Source organism: Balaenoptera borealis (genome assembly GCF_965194805.1).
Source record: "Balaenoptera borealis genome assembly, chromosome: 14".
NCBI classification, from domain to species: domain Eukaryota; kingdom Metazoa; phylum Chordata; class Mammalia; order Artiodactyla; family Balaenopteridae; genus Balaenoptera; species Balaenoptera borealis.
In genome coordinates, this window is record NC_138875.1 from 72,787,843 (window position 1) to 72,806,983 (window position 19,141).

At 52.9% G+C, this 19,141-nt stretch overlaps 1 protein-coding gene across 6 annotated transcripts in view; it reads right to left on the reverse strand.

The window, feature by feature from the left end:
• Positions 1-4,074: 4,074 nt before the first annotated feature.
• Positions 4,075-19,141, reverse strand: part of SSH1 (slingshot protein phosphatase 1) — a 60,127-nt gene continuing 45,060 nt past the window's right edge. For 5 of the 6 annotated variants that reach the window (XM_082353812.1, XM_082353813.1, XM_082353816.1 and 2 more), the window contains 4 exons: positions 18,183-18,329; positions 16,450-16,650; positions 13,521-14,064; positions 4,075-10,227 (listed from right to left, as the gene is read on the reverse strand). In XM_082353812.1, coding sequence (XP_082209938.1) covers positions 9,001-10,227; positions 13,521-14,064; positions 16,450-16,650; positions 18,183-18,329 — 2,119 coding nt within the window. In that variant the 3' untranslated portion in view covers positions 4,075-9,000. The remainder of the gene's footprint in view (positions 10,228-13,520; positions 14,065-16,449; positions 16,651-18,182; positions 18,330-19,141) is intronic. The other variant, XR_014234127.1, reaches the window with a different exon arrangement.

Here is a 19,141-nt window from a genome sequence, read left to right on the forward strand (position 1 = left end):
GCCCTTCAGAGGAAGGAAGCAGCGTGGGAAGAGGAGCTGCCGTCAACAGGGCTGGTCTGTGGGCAACGGATCACTGTCTTTCCCACGATTATAGCAACTACTCATGGAGGGAGTGCTTTGTGCCGGGACCTGTGCTCAGTACTCCATCTAGCAAATAATACCTACATTCACGGGTCTTCACCGTGTGCTGATGACACAGCGCTAATCTTTACAGCAGCACTATGAGGTCATTCCTGTTTTTCAAATGAGGAAAAGGGGGCACAGAGAGGTTAAGCCAGTGCTCTGGGTCACAGAGTGGGTGAGTTAGGGAGCAAGACCCTGGGCTGTCTTTCTCCAAAGCCCTTGATCAGCGTGGTGACGCTGCCAGGACCGGCGACATAATTTGCAGGGCCCAGTGGGAAATGAGAAGGCCTGGCCCTCATTAAAGAATTAAAGACAGTGACAGCAGAGCATCGACCAATCACAGGGCCCCTGTAAGTTCAGAGTCCTGTGCAGCTGCCCAGGAAGCCAGGCCCCAAGTGCTCAGGGGGTGGGCACAGTGGCCTGGAGAAGCTCACACACCAGGACAGTGAGCCCCTGCCTGACACCCCTGAGCGTCAGTGATCTGAGCGCAATTTCTGTTCCACGGGGGCCCACGTTACCCCATCAGAGTGGAGAAGAGACCCTCCCCGCAAATGCTGTGCTGAATTCCCTAGAACCATGAGCCTGGGAGCTTGGAGGGCAAATTTTAGCTCGATGCCAAAGCATCCTTTTATTAAATCTTTACATTTTCCTTTTTAAGTATGAAAGTAACGTAATCCTGTTGCAGAGATTTCGGAATAGATAAAAGCGAAAAACCTCAACCTCGAATCTTCCCCATCTAACCCCATTGCTGTTGGCAGGTGGTGTATTTCCTTCCTAGCTTTTACAGATGGGCTTTCCATCAGGACTGCCAGGGGTGAAAGAGATGGGCTCCTCTTTGTCTCGGGCATCTGGCACATGGCAGGAACACATGAATGGGAGAGGATGACGGAATGGATGGATGTTACAAAGGGGCCTGGTCTGGATGACCTTTCAGATTCTTCTGGTCTCTAAAAACTCAGGATTCTTTGATTCCTGCATAGTAAATGCCTGGTGTTGACCTAGGGCTCAGTCCAGTGTGCCAAGCCCAGTGTGCTGGGGCCCCAGAGGTGTCTGATTCATGTCCCTGTCCTGGGAGAACGTGGCTTAGGCGGTCATGGGTGTCCCCAAGCTTTCCCAGCCTTGGTGAATGAAACTTGGGACCCATTTTCACAGCATATTTCGTTCATTTACTCTCATCCGATATTTACTGAGTGCTTACTACGCACTAAGTACATTAAGGGCTGTCTTCTTTGGAGAGAAGATGGTGGGGTAGGAAGTGTATGAGTTTGGAGTCAGGCACCCCAAGCTTCTGTCCCTTCCTGGCTGTGTGGCCCTTATCCAGGTGACCTAACCTCTCTGAGCTTCCACCTCTTCGTTTGTAAAACAGTCACATCTGCTGTGAGGATCAACTCAGCAACACACATGAAACACCTGCGAGTAGTAGATGCTCAGTGCAGTTTACTTCCTTTTCCCCTCCCTCCCCTCCATCCCTCCTGCCAGTACCAACAGTAAGAGCTGCCACTGACTTAGCAAGCGGTGTGCCAGGCAGGAGAGGTTTGCATACATTATCAGCTAAATTCTCAAATTATTGCCCCCTTGAGGTAGGTAGCACCGTCCTTCACCCGTTGTGACATCCAATTTCAAAACCAGAGGGAGCTCGGCACCTCCAACCGCTTGTGGGAGAATTTGTCTCTTAGGGTCAGATTCTCGTGCATCCTTCTCTGTGCTAGGGTTTCTGCTCACGCAAATGCTGACATTTTACTTGCTGAAACAGTTTACAAAAAAAGGAATTTGGGGCTGAAACGGGACCCTTTGCAAGTATACTTCAGTGTGCATGAGCAGCTTCCCTATAAAGGCAAAATACGATGAATCCAATTTGGGGGAGGGAAACACACCTTGTGCCGCCCAGATAGCCTTCGGAGCACGAAGTGGGTCGGATTTCCCAAGGGCTGGACGCTTCATTTCTGACTCGGATGTTTTCTTGCTGGTACCTACAGGGAGATCAGATGCAGCTCCAGCTTGCTGCTTTCTACTTCTGGGGTGGGGGGCAGCTCCCAGAGGGTTTCAGGTGGGGAAGGAGCAGTACCTCCTGGCTTCACCACTTTTTAGATGTAACCTTGGACAAATGACTTACGCTCTGCAGGCCTGATTCTTCAGCTGTAAACTGAGGGTAACGTCAACAGGGCCTTCGGAGGATTCAACGGGATTCTTTAAAGTGCTGGATACGCGGAAGGCTCAGAAGTGTGGTTCTGCTCCCTCCCCTCGCTGAGGGCGCAGGGGTGGGTGGGTGGTGTTTTCTGGGCAGAGCTCACTTTGTGCACCGCGGCTGGACATCTTTGGAAAGGGCTTTCCTACCATGAAGTGAATCCTTTTGAAATGCCACGTTGTCCTCCATGGTCTGCTTTCTGGAACCTCTTCCAAGCATCTTGCCAAGAGGGGCCTCCCCCCACCTCCCGCCCCCGCAAGCATACAGCTCCTTCCCTGCACAACCACGCCCCCTGCTGGCGAGACCTGGGATCACATTCAACCTCAGGATTGCTACTAGGAGGACGAAATCAGGATCAAAGCAGTCAGTTATAGGAAGGTTCTCCGAGGACTTGAGTGAAAGAGTATCTGATGATCTGGGAACACCCACATTCTGCAAGGGCGAAGTGGGTGGGTGTTATCTCCAGAAAGCATGTGTGGAATGTGATTGTAACTAGCAAAGGGAAAGCCTACTCAATTGCATCATGTTCTTATTTCAATGGTTTCTAAACCTGGCATCAGAATTCCCAGGGAATCCATGGGAATCATACAGAGTGCTGGGCCCCACCCTCAGCCTCTGTTTCACGTTTGCAGCCCGAAGAGAATTTGTTAGGTGTCTCCAGCCTTTCCTGGGATGAGCGTCCTGAACCATGACCCTCAGTGGTTCAGTTCCAAAAACCTCCTACAGAGAGGGCTGCATTACAGCTTGGTGGCACCGAGTACAGTCACGCCACTCACCTTTTGCTTTGATTTCCTACTGAATAAGCAATTCCTAACCATACTTTGGCTTCACGTGTAGATTTTCCTAGAAGGGCTCAATGTGGTAATCGGCAGATGAGAGTAATCTGGTCTGCCTGATGGTTTTAATTCTTTTTGTAAAGTGAAAAACTTGTATTCTGGTTTATCTACTAGTCTCCTGTGAGTCCGGGTGAGGGGCAGAGTAAGTCTAGGTGAACTAAACAAAGTCTTTTCTGGATCCACAGGCGCTGGAATTTCACGGTCACATCAAGGCACTAGTGGCAGATGGTCAGTGCTCACCCATGTGACTTGCTCGTTGGAATGTCGTGTGTGGCACCCGAAGGCGGTGAAGAGGGAGTGTGAGTCCCATGCTGTTTGCCCTGCTGCACGGCTAGATGCACCGAACTCCAAGAAGGCAGGGTTTTCTGTTGGAAGCAGCCTGACTTGGCTGAGACACCAAGGGAGGAGAGACACCAAAAGCTCTGACCTGCAGTGGACTGTCACCTGAGCATGAGACGAGCCTTTGCTGTGTCCAGCGGCTGGGATTCCCTGGGGTTCCTGCCTTGGCCGTTAGGCACAGTGAGCTCCCACTGTCCCCTCTCCCGTGTGAGCAGCTAAGGTGGTTCTGTTGAGCACACCTCTAGCTTTAGAGCTTGTGCAGGGAGAGATGCCACCCCAAGTCCAAGTCCCACCCTGGGTGGTGGGGTGGAGGGACGGGACAGGTTTTTTTTGGTATACGAGTGACCACCCACAACTGGGCCTGCTCTTCCTTACTGGCAAGATCAGGAGGAAAAAGGATGATTCTTGCAGGAGCTGACCTTCTTCCCCTGGTTCTTTCTTTGGTCTCACCTGTCCAGGTGTTTAGCATGGGGCCCAGCATATGGCAGGTGCTCAGTCAAGACCAGCCATCATGATGACGAAGCTGCCACCAGGTCTCCTGGCAAGGGCTGAAGAGGCTGTTGCTTTTTGGCACAAGTTTGGAGCTCATCAGGCATTTATAAAGAAAAAGTTTATTTTCATCACAAGAAGCACACAGACTATATACAGTACACACCAACAGAAGTAAAAAAAAAAAAAAAAAAGTGCATTATGCATCTTCTACTGCAAATTCACAGTACAAAAGATACTGCCTTTTAAATATATAATATAAAAAAACCAAGAAGAAAAACAATATAATAAAAAAAAAATCATTGATATCATAACGCAACACACTGGAACCCACTGGCGGCTTCTGAAAACCAAAGGGCAGCCCATCTTGTGGAGCTCCTGATGGCGGTCTGTACCTGCATTTTGTTGCAAAGAGCTCAGGACACCAGCAGAGAGGAAAACAGGGGGGCCTAGGTGGTAATAAAATCTCTACTGAACAGGAGTACAGTTGCGTGATGGGGGGAACAGGGGAGGGGCTGGGCTGCGGTCCAGGGGGACCCTGGACTGCGCCACACCCTGGCTGGCCAGCAAACCAATCCCGTCCTTTCCTCGCTTACTACGGACCGGGCTGTGGCTGAAACCGTGCCTGCCTTGCCAGCAGAAACCGCCAGCGCCGTTTCTAGCAACGCTCCTGGCCTGGCTGCGGGCAGGTGCAAGAAGCTGCACAACAGACCAGCACAAGTACGGGGCAGGCAAGCTCCAGCCCTAAAATGCCAACCACCACTGACGAGGCAAAGTATCCAATCACAGAAGGCGAGAGCTTAACGGTTGCCCATAAATACACAGTATTTGTAAACTATTATTAAGGCACTCGATTGTAAAACAATAATTACAGTGTCAGGAAGGAGGGAGGGAGGGAGCGGCCATCTCCTTCAGCAGCGCGGCCGACAGAAAGGACAGCAGAGGACCGGGGGTCCGGTTCTAAGACTCCTGCTAACAGACCGACACAGGCCGGGGCTGCAGCACCCACTGCAAGACAAAAACGAGGTGGTCACGTCCACACCCACCAAGGGCAGCACCGCACGGCGTCGCTCCAGACCGTTCAAGGTGACCCGCTTCTAGCTCGGGTGACACAGTGTGCGTGTACGTGAGGGAGGAGGGATGCACGTGATGCTCTGATTCAAGTGATAGATAGATAGATAGATTCAAATACATATATTTGTGCAGAGTGAACTCATACACTCTCATACGGATTCAACTGCAGAGCAGACAATAAAAAGACCAAGTAGCTGAGCACGGGGGTCCATAAGTACCTTCATTTGGCATGCCGCGTCGGGGAGACGCTGGGGGTGGGACAGTAGCCGGTGACCCTGCACCACGCCGTCCCGACGTCACAAATCCCCTGCCCGCCTGGCTGCCCTGCCGGAGGTGAAGGGGCGGCCGTCACTCTGCCGGCCGCGTGGGGGCGGGGAAGCCCTGCCGGGTGGCGAGCCACAGCAGGGCTGTGGGAAATGTGTTCTGGCACCAAGCGTTTCCAGCCAACAGACAGCAAGTCGCTCTTCGGACACCTTGGCTGAGGTTACTCACATGCTCTGGACTAAATGACAGCATTTCCTCTCACTAGGGAGCAGGGGCCCCAGGGGAGCAGGGGATCCATCAGCCTCCTGGGATGGCACCTGTGCACACAGTGCCGACGTACAGGGTTGTCCTGACGATGTTAATTCTATGGCCTCTTTGGCTCCATCCCAGGCATCCTCTGGGCTTATCCAGGAGGGAAAAGGCTTTAGAAAGGGCTGGAATGCTTTTTAGCTGGAGAGGATGGGATGGAGCGGAAGGGAGCTGGACGGAGTAACCTGCTCGCCTGATGGACCGGGTGCCTCCACCCAGCAGAGAGCTGTCTGGTAGCCGAGAGGTTGGCACTGGTGCCTGCACTGAGACCAAGGAGGCAGGGGAGACCGGGGGCAAGAAGCTTGTTCTCAAGAAGTTCATGGAATGATGCACATTGCTCCAAGGCCCTGAAGTAGCTACAAGACAAAGACATGGAAATCGGCAAGGTCAAGTCCCGATCAGAAGGCAGCACAGTTTCCCCTCTCTCTGTGTCCACTTCTCCTCTTCGGCTCAACAAAACTTGATGAGAAGACCTCCCTGTATCAATGCAAGAGGAAGACCTAAAGGAGTTCACCCTAATTTTGGCATGCCATGTGAATGAGAGTGCAAGTGAGGGAAAGGTGAGGTGGAAGAGGAAATGCAGCTGAATTCACAGGGTACTGAGCTGATTTAGAAAGTTTTTGTTCTCGCCTAGCTCGACAAAGGCATTCCACGAAGATGGTCACCAAAATCAACGACTTTCACAGCATAAACCACTGCCGCCTACATTCGGAATTTCCCCCATCTGCTAAGCTGACAGATGAAGCATTGGTCAAGATGTGGCACAGCTTATGGTGTAAGCTTTCTTTTCAGAGACCAGTATGAATCTGTCTTTGCCAAGGTGTCTCCAAGCCTGGTAGAATGCTCTTGTCTTGTTAGTATAACATTTAAAATAGCAATCTGCCATATGTTTATGCGCCACTGATCTGGGTCTCAGAGAAAAACCTTCACCCTCTTCTCCAGGCTACAGTGTCATCTATCAAGAATGCTTCATTTTGCTGTGATGATGGGCACCTGGGCCCTGGTCTGTTTAGCTACTGATAGACTAGCTCCCGACAACGAATGGAGAACTTTGCCAAAAGCCAAAGACCCACTAGTATTCGTAATCCTCCTCCCACCCTTTAACTGGATAAGAAAAATTATGGCTTTCAAAATTAAGGTCTTCAAAAATATATCATACCCAGCCATGGTTAAAAAACCAACATAAGCCTGGCATCATCAAATCTAAAGGATTATTTTGACACAAAAGTTGATCCACCACATGAAATTTAATTTGGCAAAACACTGAACCTGATATATTTTTTTGAGACTGTGCTCTTGTTGGCTGAGAGAGAGGAGGAAGCCCAACTGGGTTTTCCGGAATAAGTGGATAATCACCTTTTAAGCTGATTTCAATTGACAGTGGTGGGAAAACAAATTCCGATAAGGTAAAATAACGTATACTTTAATAAAAAAAAATAAGGCCAGGGAGAAAAAGTTTCCGGAGAGAGGGTTTTTGCAAAAACTCTACCCACTGGTTGAAATACGGACTAGCCTTCTTCCTGAAGACCCTGCCTGGGCTACTCTTGGGGGCCCAGGTCTGACCAACGTAAGATGGCGACTCATTTACCCACGTTTGGAATTTGGCTGGCCCTTGAAGGATTTCTAGTTTCACTGGCCAAGGCTCGGCAAAGGTTTTCTATAAAGAGCCTGATCGCAAGGTAGCTAACTTAGGCTTTGCAGGCTACATGGTCTCTGTCGCCTATTTGTTAATTTTTTGATAATCCCTTAAAACTGTAAAAAACAATCTTAGCTCCTGGGGCCGTACACCATTGTTTGCTGACCCCTGAATTAAACTTAACCGACCTCTTCTCTCTCTCCAGAATATTTTAACATCCTGTCTTGCTGGCCACCATCAGAGGAGTCCCTCCACTCAAGATCCTTAGAGGGACTACTCCCAGAGCCACTCAGGACCACGTGCTGTCCCGCCCACCGGGAAGAGCCGCAGAGAAACAGGAAGCAGCGGTCTCACCGCAGGAAGGGGCGACTGTAAACATCTGCGAAGGCGTCCACCAGTCCCACTTCTCAGAGAAGCTGCTGCTAAGCTGTTCCTTGAGAGTGACTGAGCATTCCTCACTGCTGAAATCTCCTTTTCCTCCCCAAACATGAGTACATGTGACCCAATGAACCTGAGTGCTGGGGCTCCTGACGGGGCGACCCACATCTCAGAATCCCTGGCCCCGCCAGACACTTGAGTGCCTTCGAACCACAACACGACCGCATTGGGTTCCGCAGCAGATAAGACTCAATGATACTCTGTGGGTCCTTCTCCCCAGATGGGGGACAACTGAAGACCGACCTTTAGCAACAACTGAGGACCCCACATACATTTCCCCCCACCTCACCCCAGGGCCGGCCAGACACACGTCACTCAGCTGTGACAACACGCCAGGACAGGCAAGTCAACTGCTCAGAGGACCTCCACTCACCCTGGAGTTGGTCTGACAACAGCATTCGTGCCTTCGTGTCACTTTAACTAGCAGTGTTTGGTGCAGGCACCTTAAAAGTCTTAATACTTTTTGGGGTCCTGACAACCACACAACAAAAAGTTCTCTTTCGGAAAAATCTTTTCTGACACAGCATTTTTCCCTGGAATGAGCCTTGGTCATTATTGGAGTTTAAAAATAAAAAGCGGAGCAGGATCAGAGGTAGGAATTCTACTGTCATCCACAAGTTTTCCCAGAAGGGCCTGAATGAGCTAGGATACGTGCCGTGGTGGCGATGCCAATGCCACAGCTATTCTTTTGCAGGTTGTGCCGGAGGATTTTTTGTTTTTTGGCTGTGTTGGGTCTTCATTGCTGTGCACGGGCTTTCTCTAGTTGTGGCGAGCAGGGGCTGCTCTTCACTGCGGTGCGCAGTCTTCTCATTGTCGTGGCTTCTCTTGTTGCAGAGCGTGAGCTCTAGAGCGCAGGCTCAGTAGTTGTGGTGCACGGGCTTAGTTGCTCCACGGCACGTGGGATCTTCCCGGGCCAGGGCTCGAACCCGTGTCCCCTGCATTGGCAGGTGGATTCTTAACCACTGCGCCACCAGGGAAGCCCTGTGCCGGAGGATTTTTGATGCGAGTGCATCGCTGTATAAATGCTCTTCTTAACACACGAGCAGCACCTGAAACACCTGATTTGGGGTCAGAGTCTACTGGTCAACAGCTGCTGGTTCTCCCAGGCCACAAAACCAATGCTCCCCTTTCTTCTTGTGCTGTATGTTAGGTATTGTTGTTTCTTCTTCTCCCCTTTGCCGCAAGAGGGAAGGAAAAGTAAGGATAACGCCAACTGTTTAAAGGAAATCAAGACAGAAGGGGTGGACCAAAATCCACAGTGAAACTAAAGGAGGGATCACAGAAGTCCAAACGCAGCCAAAGGCGGGTCAGCTTTTGCTCATCCACGAAGGGCTTTTCAAGTTTTCCGGGGCGGATTTCCCTGATGGTTTAGAGGTTGCAGCTGGGTTCCTGGGGGCCACTGGGGGCTCACGCAAGAAGGAAGACTCGCTCAACCTGGCATCCTGGGAGTCAGCCACGGTGGACACGTCGGCCTCACTGGACAGGTCCTCCGTCGAGAGGTTGAGGCTCCCGAGCTTGGCGAGGGAGTGAGAGCGCTTGAGCGGGGACGAGACCGTGAGGCCCGCCAGCCGGAGCCGGGTCTCGATCTCCTGCGTGCGCTGCTTCACCAGCCCGGGCTTCCCGCGGACGCTGTGGATGCTGTCGCTGCTCGAGCTCCGGGTCAGGTTGGAGCTCATGGAGGATGAGGTCGGGGTGTAGCAGATGGTCTTCAGGAAGTCTTTTGAGAAGTGACTGGTGTGGTCTGGGCGGCAGAGGAAGAGCGGGGGGCTCTTCAGTGGGGCTCCTTCTGACGGAGCGGGGCCAGCCTCGGGCTTCTCGTCGCCCTGGGCTTGGCCAGGCAGAGCCGGGTCCTGGTTCTCCTCGGGGATGCTGGCCTCCAGCCTGCTGGCGGGGCCGTCCTTGCAGGGGGCCGCCGGGTCGGCCGGCGTGCCCTTCAGCCTTTCTAGTTCTTTGGTGTGCTTGCGGACCAAGCCCGCCTTCTGCAGCTGGATGATGGATTCCTGGTGCTGCATCAAGTAGCTGTTGGCTGTCGGTTTCTCGGCTTCTTTACTGAACAGGAGCCGCAGGTCCTTGGCTGGCTTCGGATCTTTCTTGGGTGGCGAGTCGTCCTTCGCTACTTCCATGTTGGGAGCGTTCTTATCACAGTGAGAGTTCTTCAAAAGGAGGGACTTTGGTAGGACTTTGTGAGTCTCTCTGGAAGGTTCCAGAAGGCTGGCTGGTAGCTCTGGGGCAGCCCCGGCCCCAGGGCCACTGATGTCTGGCCTCCTTGAGCCTGCTGGTGGTAGGAATGGGGGAGTTTCGGTTGGGCCAGAGGACAGTTTCTCCGAAGCTCGGGACCTGCTGGCCACATGGGCCATGGGGGAAGACGTGAGGTGGGGCAGAAAGGTGGGCTGGGTGCAGATGGCGGGAGCACTGGGGTTCTTGCATCGCTCCCCGAAGGCCTCGGGAATCCCGCTGGCTGCAGGGTACATGCAGTCGGCGCAGGATCTGTAGGAAGGCTTCACTTTGTTAAGGATCCCAAAGATCGCATCATGCTGAAAGGGACAAGAACATCGTGAGGGCGCGACACAAGCCGAAGCCCGAAAAATACAAGGAGGGCAGGAGGAGGGGCTGGGGCAGGCACTGGGCTGGCAGTGCTCTCACTTCAGCTGGGGCTGGGACAGAGCCCTCTCAGAAGCCATATGACCGTGACTAATGCAGGTTAGGGATGAGTTAGAGACACTGAATCGAACTTCCCGGAAGCTACGAGCCCATATCCTGGGCAAACCTTCGGCCACACGGTCAGGAGCAGGGCCTCCAAGGGCCTCCCTTCTCAACTCCGCCTCCGCCACTTGCACCAAATGACCCTTTCCAGCGCTCTGGTGTTGTTGCCTGGAAACCAGAGTGACTTCGCCTCACCCTTCCCCCTCACGGCCTCGTGAGAATTAGTGAAATAACATTTCTGGCACAGTAACTGTGTCTCCCTTTCAGAAAGCGTCTGGAGTCTGCAGCCTGAAGACAGAACCCTTCCTGTCTGGCACAACAGAGCGTGGCTCCAAGGAACCACCATCTAACCGTGCTCTTCACAGAGACGTGGCAAAGGGCAGAAACGGTTCGGCAAAGACTCTAATACAGCCCCAAACACGGGTGCCCACGGCCCCAATGAGGGAGCCAGGCAGAGGTGGGTTTCATACACCAGTGGAAGGCACTTTTGCACCACTTTCCAAGAAACACCCCGCCTCTGGTCACTGGGGGTCTCCGTGAACTCAACGTGGGCTTCTCCATCCCGCCCTCCTCCTGATGGGCAGGGCAAGCCCTCACTCCCTCACGCACCCATCGACAGGCACCAGGGCTGCTCTTCTGGGCCGAGACCCAGCCAAGAACCGCAGAAGTGGAGGCAAGAGGGTGACTCTCTTCCCTCACGAGTTGTTTCGCTGTGAGATTCCTGAGGTGGCTGAAAACCAAGCCTTCTTGGCAAAAGGTTTCTCCCTGCCCCTCTGTCGTGTCAGGGACTCATAGCATCCTGTGTGGCAGCCCGAGGTCCCCCCAGGCTAAGAAGTCAGGGTCTGGTCCAGTCCTGGGGGAGTCAAGGGGAAACCCATCCCCGATTCCTAGAGGCTTGCAAGGGGGCGTGTGGAGAGCGCCTGGTGGGGCAGGTAGGGGGCTGGGTCTCCTGCGGGACCCTATCCTGGTCAGGATTCCTGGGGCTGGTTTCCAGGTCGACCAGTGGGGCTTGGTCACCCCCGTGGTGAGGCCCGAACACGGACATTTTCCTGAAGCTTTGACCAAATTGTCTATATGTTTGTTTCTTCTAAAACCTTTAGAATCTAACGTTCTAAACCGTGGTGAAATCTGCCACGGTGGGAGATTTGTGAGCACCTTTCAGAGCTCATGGGGAGACAAGGGAGGAGGGAATTCATTCATCCAGCTCCTACTTAGGGAGCGCGCCTGTCCTGTGCCAGGCCTCGCATTGGGCGCAGGGGCTACGAGCAAGACAGTCCCTGCCCTCCAAGGGCCCTGTCTCTGGACGCCTGCTAAGCTGTGCATTTCGGTCCCCGTCCCATCCTCTGAGCCACCCCCATCTCAGATGCTTGGCTTCCGTCTCACCCCATCAGTCTGCCTGCAGCCCACTGCCAGAGGGGTCTTGTCAACAACCACCTAACGCCCTCCCGTGCTTCCCAGCACCTGGGAGGAAACGCGCGGGGCCCTGCCATCACGCCCCGAGGCCCCGCGTGCCCGGCCACCTGTCCAACCGCGCCTCAGCCACTGCCCCTCAACCAGGCCAAGCTTTCCACCCTCAGGGGCCTGGGGGCCAGAAGATTCTCCTCCTGGCTCTCTGGACGGCCAGCTCCGTCTCATCCCCTCCCCTCCCACCTTACCTATGTCACCACACCGAGCACCACCTGTATGTTTTCTTTGTTACATCCTTACATGTTTACCTCCCATCTCCCTGTAGGACCACGTGTGTTGAACTACCTTACAGCTGTACCCCCTCACCAACCTGGCCCCGGAGTTAATAAACACAACTTGAACAAGTGAATGGATGCTTGTCTCTAGGTCCTATTCCCTAGATAATGTCACCCATCCACACTCTGGCCAGAAAAGGAAGGCTGGGTCCTTTGTTTATCTTCTTATCCAAGCTTCTCTCCTGGCCCCCATTCTATGACTCACAGCTACGTCATTTCGGACCGACCGAGGCACCACTGTCCCGGACAGAGAGGTTTTATATCATCTATCTTTATGGGCATTTGCTCTTTAAAGGGAAGGTGAGCGGTGAGGGAAATTTGAGAGTAATTACTGTTCAGTTTGGAATCTGGTTCCTGATTTGGAGTACGGGAGATTTAACTTCCCGGTTTTGTTTGCATTATAACGTGACGATGGCAAACTCTCTGTACGAGGGGGTGCCTCTGTCTGCCTCCCCAGTGCTCTCACTAGAGAATCACGGCCGGCCCGGGAGGTGGGTGGTCAGGCCACGGGAAATGAAGCCTCCTGCCCCCGGGCCAGGGCGAGCCAGCAGCAGAGCGAGGGCAGAACCCAAGACCAGGCAACAGAGGACGTCCCTCCACAAAACCAGCCTCCACGCGTGGGCCACTTGGAGGAGGAAACAGGCTGGAGGATTTCTTGATATTCTGAGCAAGTGCCAGGTTGAGGCAAGAGCTCTGTTGCAAATAACCCACCAAGTATGAGAGCTACGAGGGACTGCTGGAGTTAATTAAGCATTAGAGTCTGAGTTGCAAGACTAGATACTTGATGATGTCGGCTTTTTCAAGGTGGAAACGGTGTTATGGTTAGGTTATGAACGGAAGCATTTGGGATGGAAACGGCAGATCTGGGATTTGATTTGTTTCAGGATAATCCAGGGTATGGGAAAGTGGATGGGGGTGAGATGAAAGGAAGAAAAGCCATACACTGCTAAAGGCTGAAGCTGGGTGATAAGTTATATGTTTTGTGGGTTTTTTGTTTTTTTGGCCATGCCTTGTGGCATGCGGGATCTTAATTCCCTGACCAGGGATTGAACCTGGGCCCCCTGCAGTGGAAGCGCGAAGTCCTAACCACTGGACCGCCAGGAAATTCCCGTAAGTTATATGTTTTATGTTTTACATAAGAAAAAAGGAAAAAGACTTTGAAACTCTGCCTCAGACGTGAATGAGGCACCAGGGTGAAGAGGGCATGGGGGATGATCACCAGTCCCCAGGGGTCCCGGGTCCTCCGTCGTCTACCATCCCCATCAGCCTGCAGAACCACGCGGAAAGCCACCCACTGAGCTGGCAGAGGCAGCTGTTGGAGGGGCTGCCCCCGGGGCAGAAATGGCGTGCGTGCCGACACCCCCTCGCGGCCCCAGGCCTACCTCGAAGTCGTCCGGGCAGCTCCTCTTGCTGTTGTTGTTATTTAGGTTTTCCCAGTTGAGCAGGTTATCGAGCTGGGTTACGGGCTGCCCCCACTTCCCTGCTCCCGGGGCCTCCTCCCTTTCCATCTCCTCCACCTGCGGCGACGAGCCACCCCGGGCTTGGGGGCTCTCAAACTCTAGTTTCTTCCTCACTTCCTTCTCACAGAGTCCAGGACCTTCTGGGGGGTGTGCGGCCGGCTCGGATGGCTCTGCCGGCTGAGCGGCTTCCTCCAGCAGAGCATCCCTCTCCACATCCTCCAAGTGGACCCAGCCGCCCGTCTCGTCTCTGGGGCAGTGCAACAGGGGGTCCGAGAGTCGCCGGAGACAGCAGGGGAGAGCGGGTCCCCCTGGGGCCCCACTGCCCGGGAACGCAGGCTGGGCGGCGGCGTCCAGGCAGGGCGGCTGGGCTTCCGGGGTGCCGTCCAGGGTCTCCGGCAGGAAGTCCCCAGGCCCTGCCGGGTCATCCACAGGCTGCTGGCGCCACAGCTTGTTGTGCCGTTGTTTGCTGGGGGAAGGAAGGCAGAGGAAGGTCAGCAGACCCCAGTGCCCAAGGGTCCTGGGAGGAAGGGTGTGGGGAGCCAGCAAGGGGCAGTCCAAGGCTCGGGTGGACACCAGGGGCTCACCTGGGTAAAGTCTCTCTCGGTTCATTTATCCCCAAGAAATTTGAGAATGACGGGAATAGCCTTAGGACCCTAAGTCATCATGGCTCCCGTACGTATGGCATCCCACATGTATGATCCATGTGGGATCACGTAAACAACTCTGTCATGTGATGAGGATGTCGCAGACATGGGAAGGGGGTCTGGACCTGAAATCCTATCATGGTCCTAGTGTCCCAGCTCTCCTGGTGAACCTGGTCACGCCACGGATGTTCCGTCTCTGTTTCCCCATCTGTCAAATAAGAAACCCAATCCTCTCCTACTTATGTCGTAGGGAAATAACGCGGATCAAAGTAGAGAGTTGATAAAGACTTATACACACTAACGTGAGCAGGTAAACACATAATGCACCTGAATAAAGCTGGGGAGATGCCAGAAAATTGGAAATATTTATGTAGGTCAGAGAGATTACAGGTCAGTTTTTAAAATAAGTCTTCTAATGCTGTGTTATTACTTTTATAACAAATTTTTTAAACGTAAGGGTTAAAAAAAAAAAGAAGAAAGAGGCTCAGAGTGAAATCAGGTAAATGAGTCACCTCCATTAACCTCAGAGGATCACCAACATCCCAGGGTTGTGACGGTTAAGAGGAGAAAGAAGTAAACATAAAAGGACATGCAGGGCTTCCCTGGTGGCGCAGTGGTTGAGAGTCTGCCTGCCAAGGCAGGGGACACGGGTTCGAGCCCTGGTCTGGGATAATCCCACACGCCGCGGAGCAACTAAGCCCGTGAGCCAGAATTACTGAGCCTGCGCGTCTGGAGCCTGTGCCCCGCAACAAGAGAGGCCGCGATAATGAGAGGCCCGCGCACCACGATGAAGAGTGGCCCCCGCTTGCCGCAACTAGAGAAAGCCCTCGCACAGAAACGAAGACCCAACACAGCCAGAAATAAATAAATAAATAAAACCCAAAAGTTTAAAAAAAAAAGGACATGCAAACTAAGGATTTGCTGTTGTTCTTCAATGCGAGGGAGCATCAAGGTCATTCACGGCCGTCTGCTCTGTGTGCACGTTCCGGGCAAGGCCAAGAGGGCCCTCAGATGGGGCTATAATTCAAGGTCAGTGCTGTGGTGCTGTGAACCTAGCCTGGCAACCCCTGGTTGGCCGGCAAACCCCTGATGGCAGCAAATGACTGAAGGGCTACGGGAGGCGAGAACAGGATGTGCCCCTTCCTCCTCCTCCGCGTCCCCCTCGGCCCTGCCTGAGCATCTGTCCAGCCGCTCTCTGGTTGACAGTGAAGGAGTCCAGAGATGTCCGGAGCTGTTCTCCAGACCCGCCAGTTGCTTCCCCAAACGTGGCCAAGACTTAGCCTGTGGCCTCCTCACAACACCGGGCAGAAACAACCCAGGGAGGCCTTGGGCAGACTGAACAGAAAAGGAACAGGGGGAGAGTGAGACCCTAAGTCCAGCAGCGATCCACCTGGGGTCACTGGGGGACCCTTCCATGGGGGCAGGATCACCTTGCACGGGAGCCCCAGAGGCTGACAGACCCGGGCATGCCCCCCGATTCCTGGGCCGCCCACTGGCTGTGTGACATGGGACACCTTAACCTCCAGCGTCAGTTCCTTACTCCCCATGAATGGGGGATCCCCTGTCCTCTGCAGACCTTTTTCATGGTGGGGTGGGTGGGTGGAGGTGGTGGGTAGAGAATTACAAAGCAGCTATGTCATCACTGACCGTGAGCCGGGTCTAGCGAAGCAGCTGCACGGTGCTCGTGGAAATTTTACAACGATCCTATCAGGGGGATTAGTTCTTAACTCAGAAAAGGAGACTGAGGCCGGAGGGAGATTGATGAGCTTGCCCTGAGCTACCAGCTCGTCAGCAGTGGGCCCGGGTCTGCCTCTGCAGTCCCTGGAGCTGCCCTGCGGTGAAGCCTGGCACGGGCTTGGCACAGAGCAGGTGCTCAGGAAACGGGGCAGCCCCGGGCCGAGACTCACACGGAGTCCTGCCTTGGATTAGAAGCCGTGCCCTGCTCCCTCCAGCTGCAAAACAGCTTTATGTGCGTGCCAACACAATAAGCACAGATCCCTCCTGGAAACCACTAATCAAACCCCAAACAATCATTGTTTTTCTCAAACCGGCTCCCCCCCACCCCAAGAGGCAGGATTTTGGCTGTGGAAGCCACCGCTGGGCCAAACGGGAGCACGGCTGGGATGTGGCCGGCAGCCCCGGCCGGCTGGGCGGCAGGGCTTCTGGAGCTCGGCTCTGCCAATTCTTCTCTGCAGACACGCACCCACCTGGCGTCCAAGATGCCTTCATACTCAGACAGCTGCCTCATAAAGCCCGCGTTGGGGCGTGTGATGCTGCGTTTTTGCTTCACGTAGTTGTAGGCTTTCTCCAGGGGCCAGCCAAATTCCTTCATCGCGTAGGCTATGACCGTGGAAGCAGAGCGACTGACGCCCATTTTGCAATGTACCAGGCACTTGGAGTGGTTCCTCCTGCAGCCACGGGGGTGGGGGGAGAGGGCAAAAGTTGATACAACTGCATTCTCTCAGGTTTGGCACGATGGATCTTTCTTTTAAACCCTGAAGTTATCTCATTGCCCAAACCCTCCGAGGTCCTGATGTTCAGGCAGCAGACGTCCACACACCCTCAGTAGGAAATAACTTCACTGCAAAATCAATTAGCATTCAACGGGAAATCGAGATCAATCTGTCCTGCCCTGGCCAAGTGTCGCAGGGAGAAAGCTCCCCAATCGGGCGCCTTCCCAGGTGGCTGGGATCGGCCGGGAGACCAGAGCCCCTTGGGCAGGAAGCAACCGGGCAGTGAAAGGGGTATTTGCACAAGCTACTCACTCAGCTGCTAGAGCAGATGGAGACAGGGAGCAGGTTACTGTAGAGAAACAGGGTCAGCAAACTGAAAGCCACCGGGCCCCTGGCAGAGAGAGTGCCTCGGCAGACAGGAGGGTCAAGGAGCCAGCGTGAGTCCGTAGCACTTGACTTGGCCACCAGAGAAAGAAGCCAAGGAAACAGATGGGCCGATAGGCTTTTTGTAGGGAGACGGTACCAGCCCAGGCGAGGCTGATTTAACAGACACGGCAAGGCCAGGAACACTGTTGCTCTAGCTGTCGCCTGCTCACAAAGGTGAGTGGCACCAGGCTGGGGAAGGCTGCACCTGTGAAAGTTTATTTGTACAGGAGGCAGGCCGGCCTGTTTACATTAGAAGCAGCACACCTGCTCGGTGGGAGCAGGCTCATTTCTTATACCCCAGGCTTAAAGTTCATCCTCAAACCTCAGTGGTTTTTTTTGGACTGCCAAAGCCTATCCCCCGGGAACCCAGGGGAACTAAGATTTGGTCCTACATCATGGAGCTTTGACCTGGGTGCAAAGCAGAAGAGGAGGTGTCTCTTGATAGCATCTCAAAGAGTTGTCTCTGGTCCTGACTTCAGTGAGACAGAGTTGTTCCACAGGAGAATAAGGTGAGGACAAAAGACACGTGACAGCAGTGACAGGCTTGGGGCAGCGGGGACCTCTGATGGTCCGTCCCGTTCTACGTGAACAGGAGTCACACTAACTCAGGTGGAGGTGGGCCACAGCTCAGGGCATCTGCCCGAGTAGATTTCTGAGTCGATTTCTCCAGGGAAGCAGCCCCAAAGGTGCTCTGAGTCACGTACGATCCGCCCGCCCTCCTCTCTCCTCTGGCTCTGTGACTCCCCATGGGCAGAGCTCCCAAGAGCGTCCGCTTGGTACAGGGGCCTTGCCTGCAGCCAGTGCTAATGACGAAACAGGGGTCAAATGTCACGGCAGGTGAAAGAGAACGAGCTCATTTGGGGACCCCTGGAGAAGATCAATGACTCGGCCCTTTCGATGCTTGGGGTCCAGCACTCTAAAACCAGAGGCCCATCAGACATCACAGGCCCCTCAAGCCAGGAGGCAGCTGTGTCTGGGGTCACCATTAATGTCTGCCCACCCCGCAGCTGCCGGTCGGCTTCTTCCCCAGCCTGGCTTCTCTGGCTTCTCCACCCACTTACTTTGCTTTGTTTATAAAATGGTACGCCTCGTTCCAGTGGGCGAGGAGGTCTGTGGTCTCTTCATCATAGACTCGGATGTTATGATACGCAAATAATCCAGGGAAAAAATTATCTATTTCTCTAGTGACGTTTAAAATGTAGTCAACACTGCAATGAGAAAAAAAAAAAAAAGAACAAATTGGAGAATCAGAATGTGGATCAACAAAAACCAAAGTAACAACAAACTGAGCAGAGAAAAAATTAAATACACATTTATAAAGGGTCTGTGTTTTTATGGCAGGACTTCATAGTGGTGGTTTTTGGGTTTTTTTTTTGGTATCTTCTAAATACCCTCTACATGATGAGAATACGTTATATTTATGATAAAAAACAAATTTCTGCCTAAAAAACTTATAAAAAGAAAGCTCCGTCCAAAGCATTGCTAAGCAACGTTAATTCTGGAAAGTAACCACACATATTACCTAAATACATTTTTTAACTCCTTTGAAGTTTGAAAATTTGTAACTATTATGAGTATACAGAGGCTTTAAAAAAAACAAACAAACCAACATCTCCACTTTTAAGTAGTTAAAAAGCTGAATATATCCATCCATTTTTTTATGTCCTTGGGAACTGCCTTAACTCCTTTTTGAAACAAGGCAGGCTGTAAATAAATAAATAGTTGGGAGGGTCTGCTAACCCAGCTAACTCAGGTTCTGTAGTTCTCTAACTTTAATACTTACATTCCTGGAAGACCAATGTAATCTCAGGAGTTTGAAAACACCTCAAATAGGTTTCATAAGCGCATACTTATAAATGCTTTGGAAAAAAAAGAAAAACCTTTCAAATCATTTATTTATTCCCAGCAAGATAAAGAATAGACAGCATCACCCTACACTTTAAGATCACTTTCTCTTGAAAGAACACATCTTAACCAGTAGTTCTAAAGATATCTTTTAAGATTTGTTTAGTCTTGACTT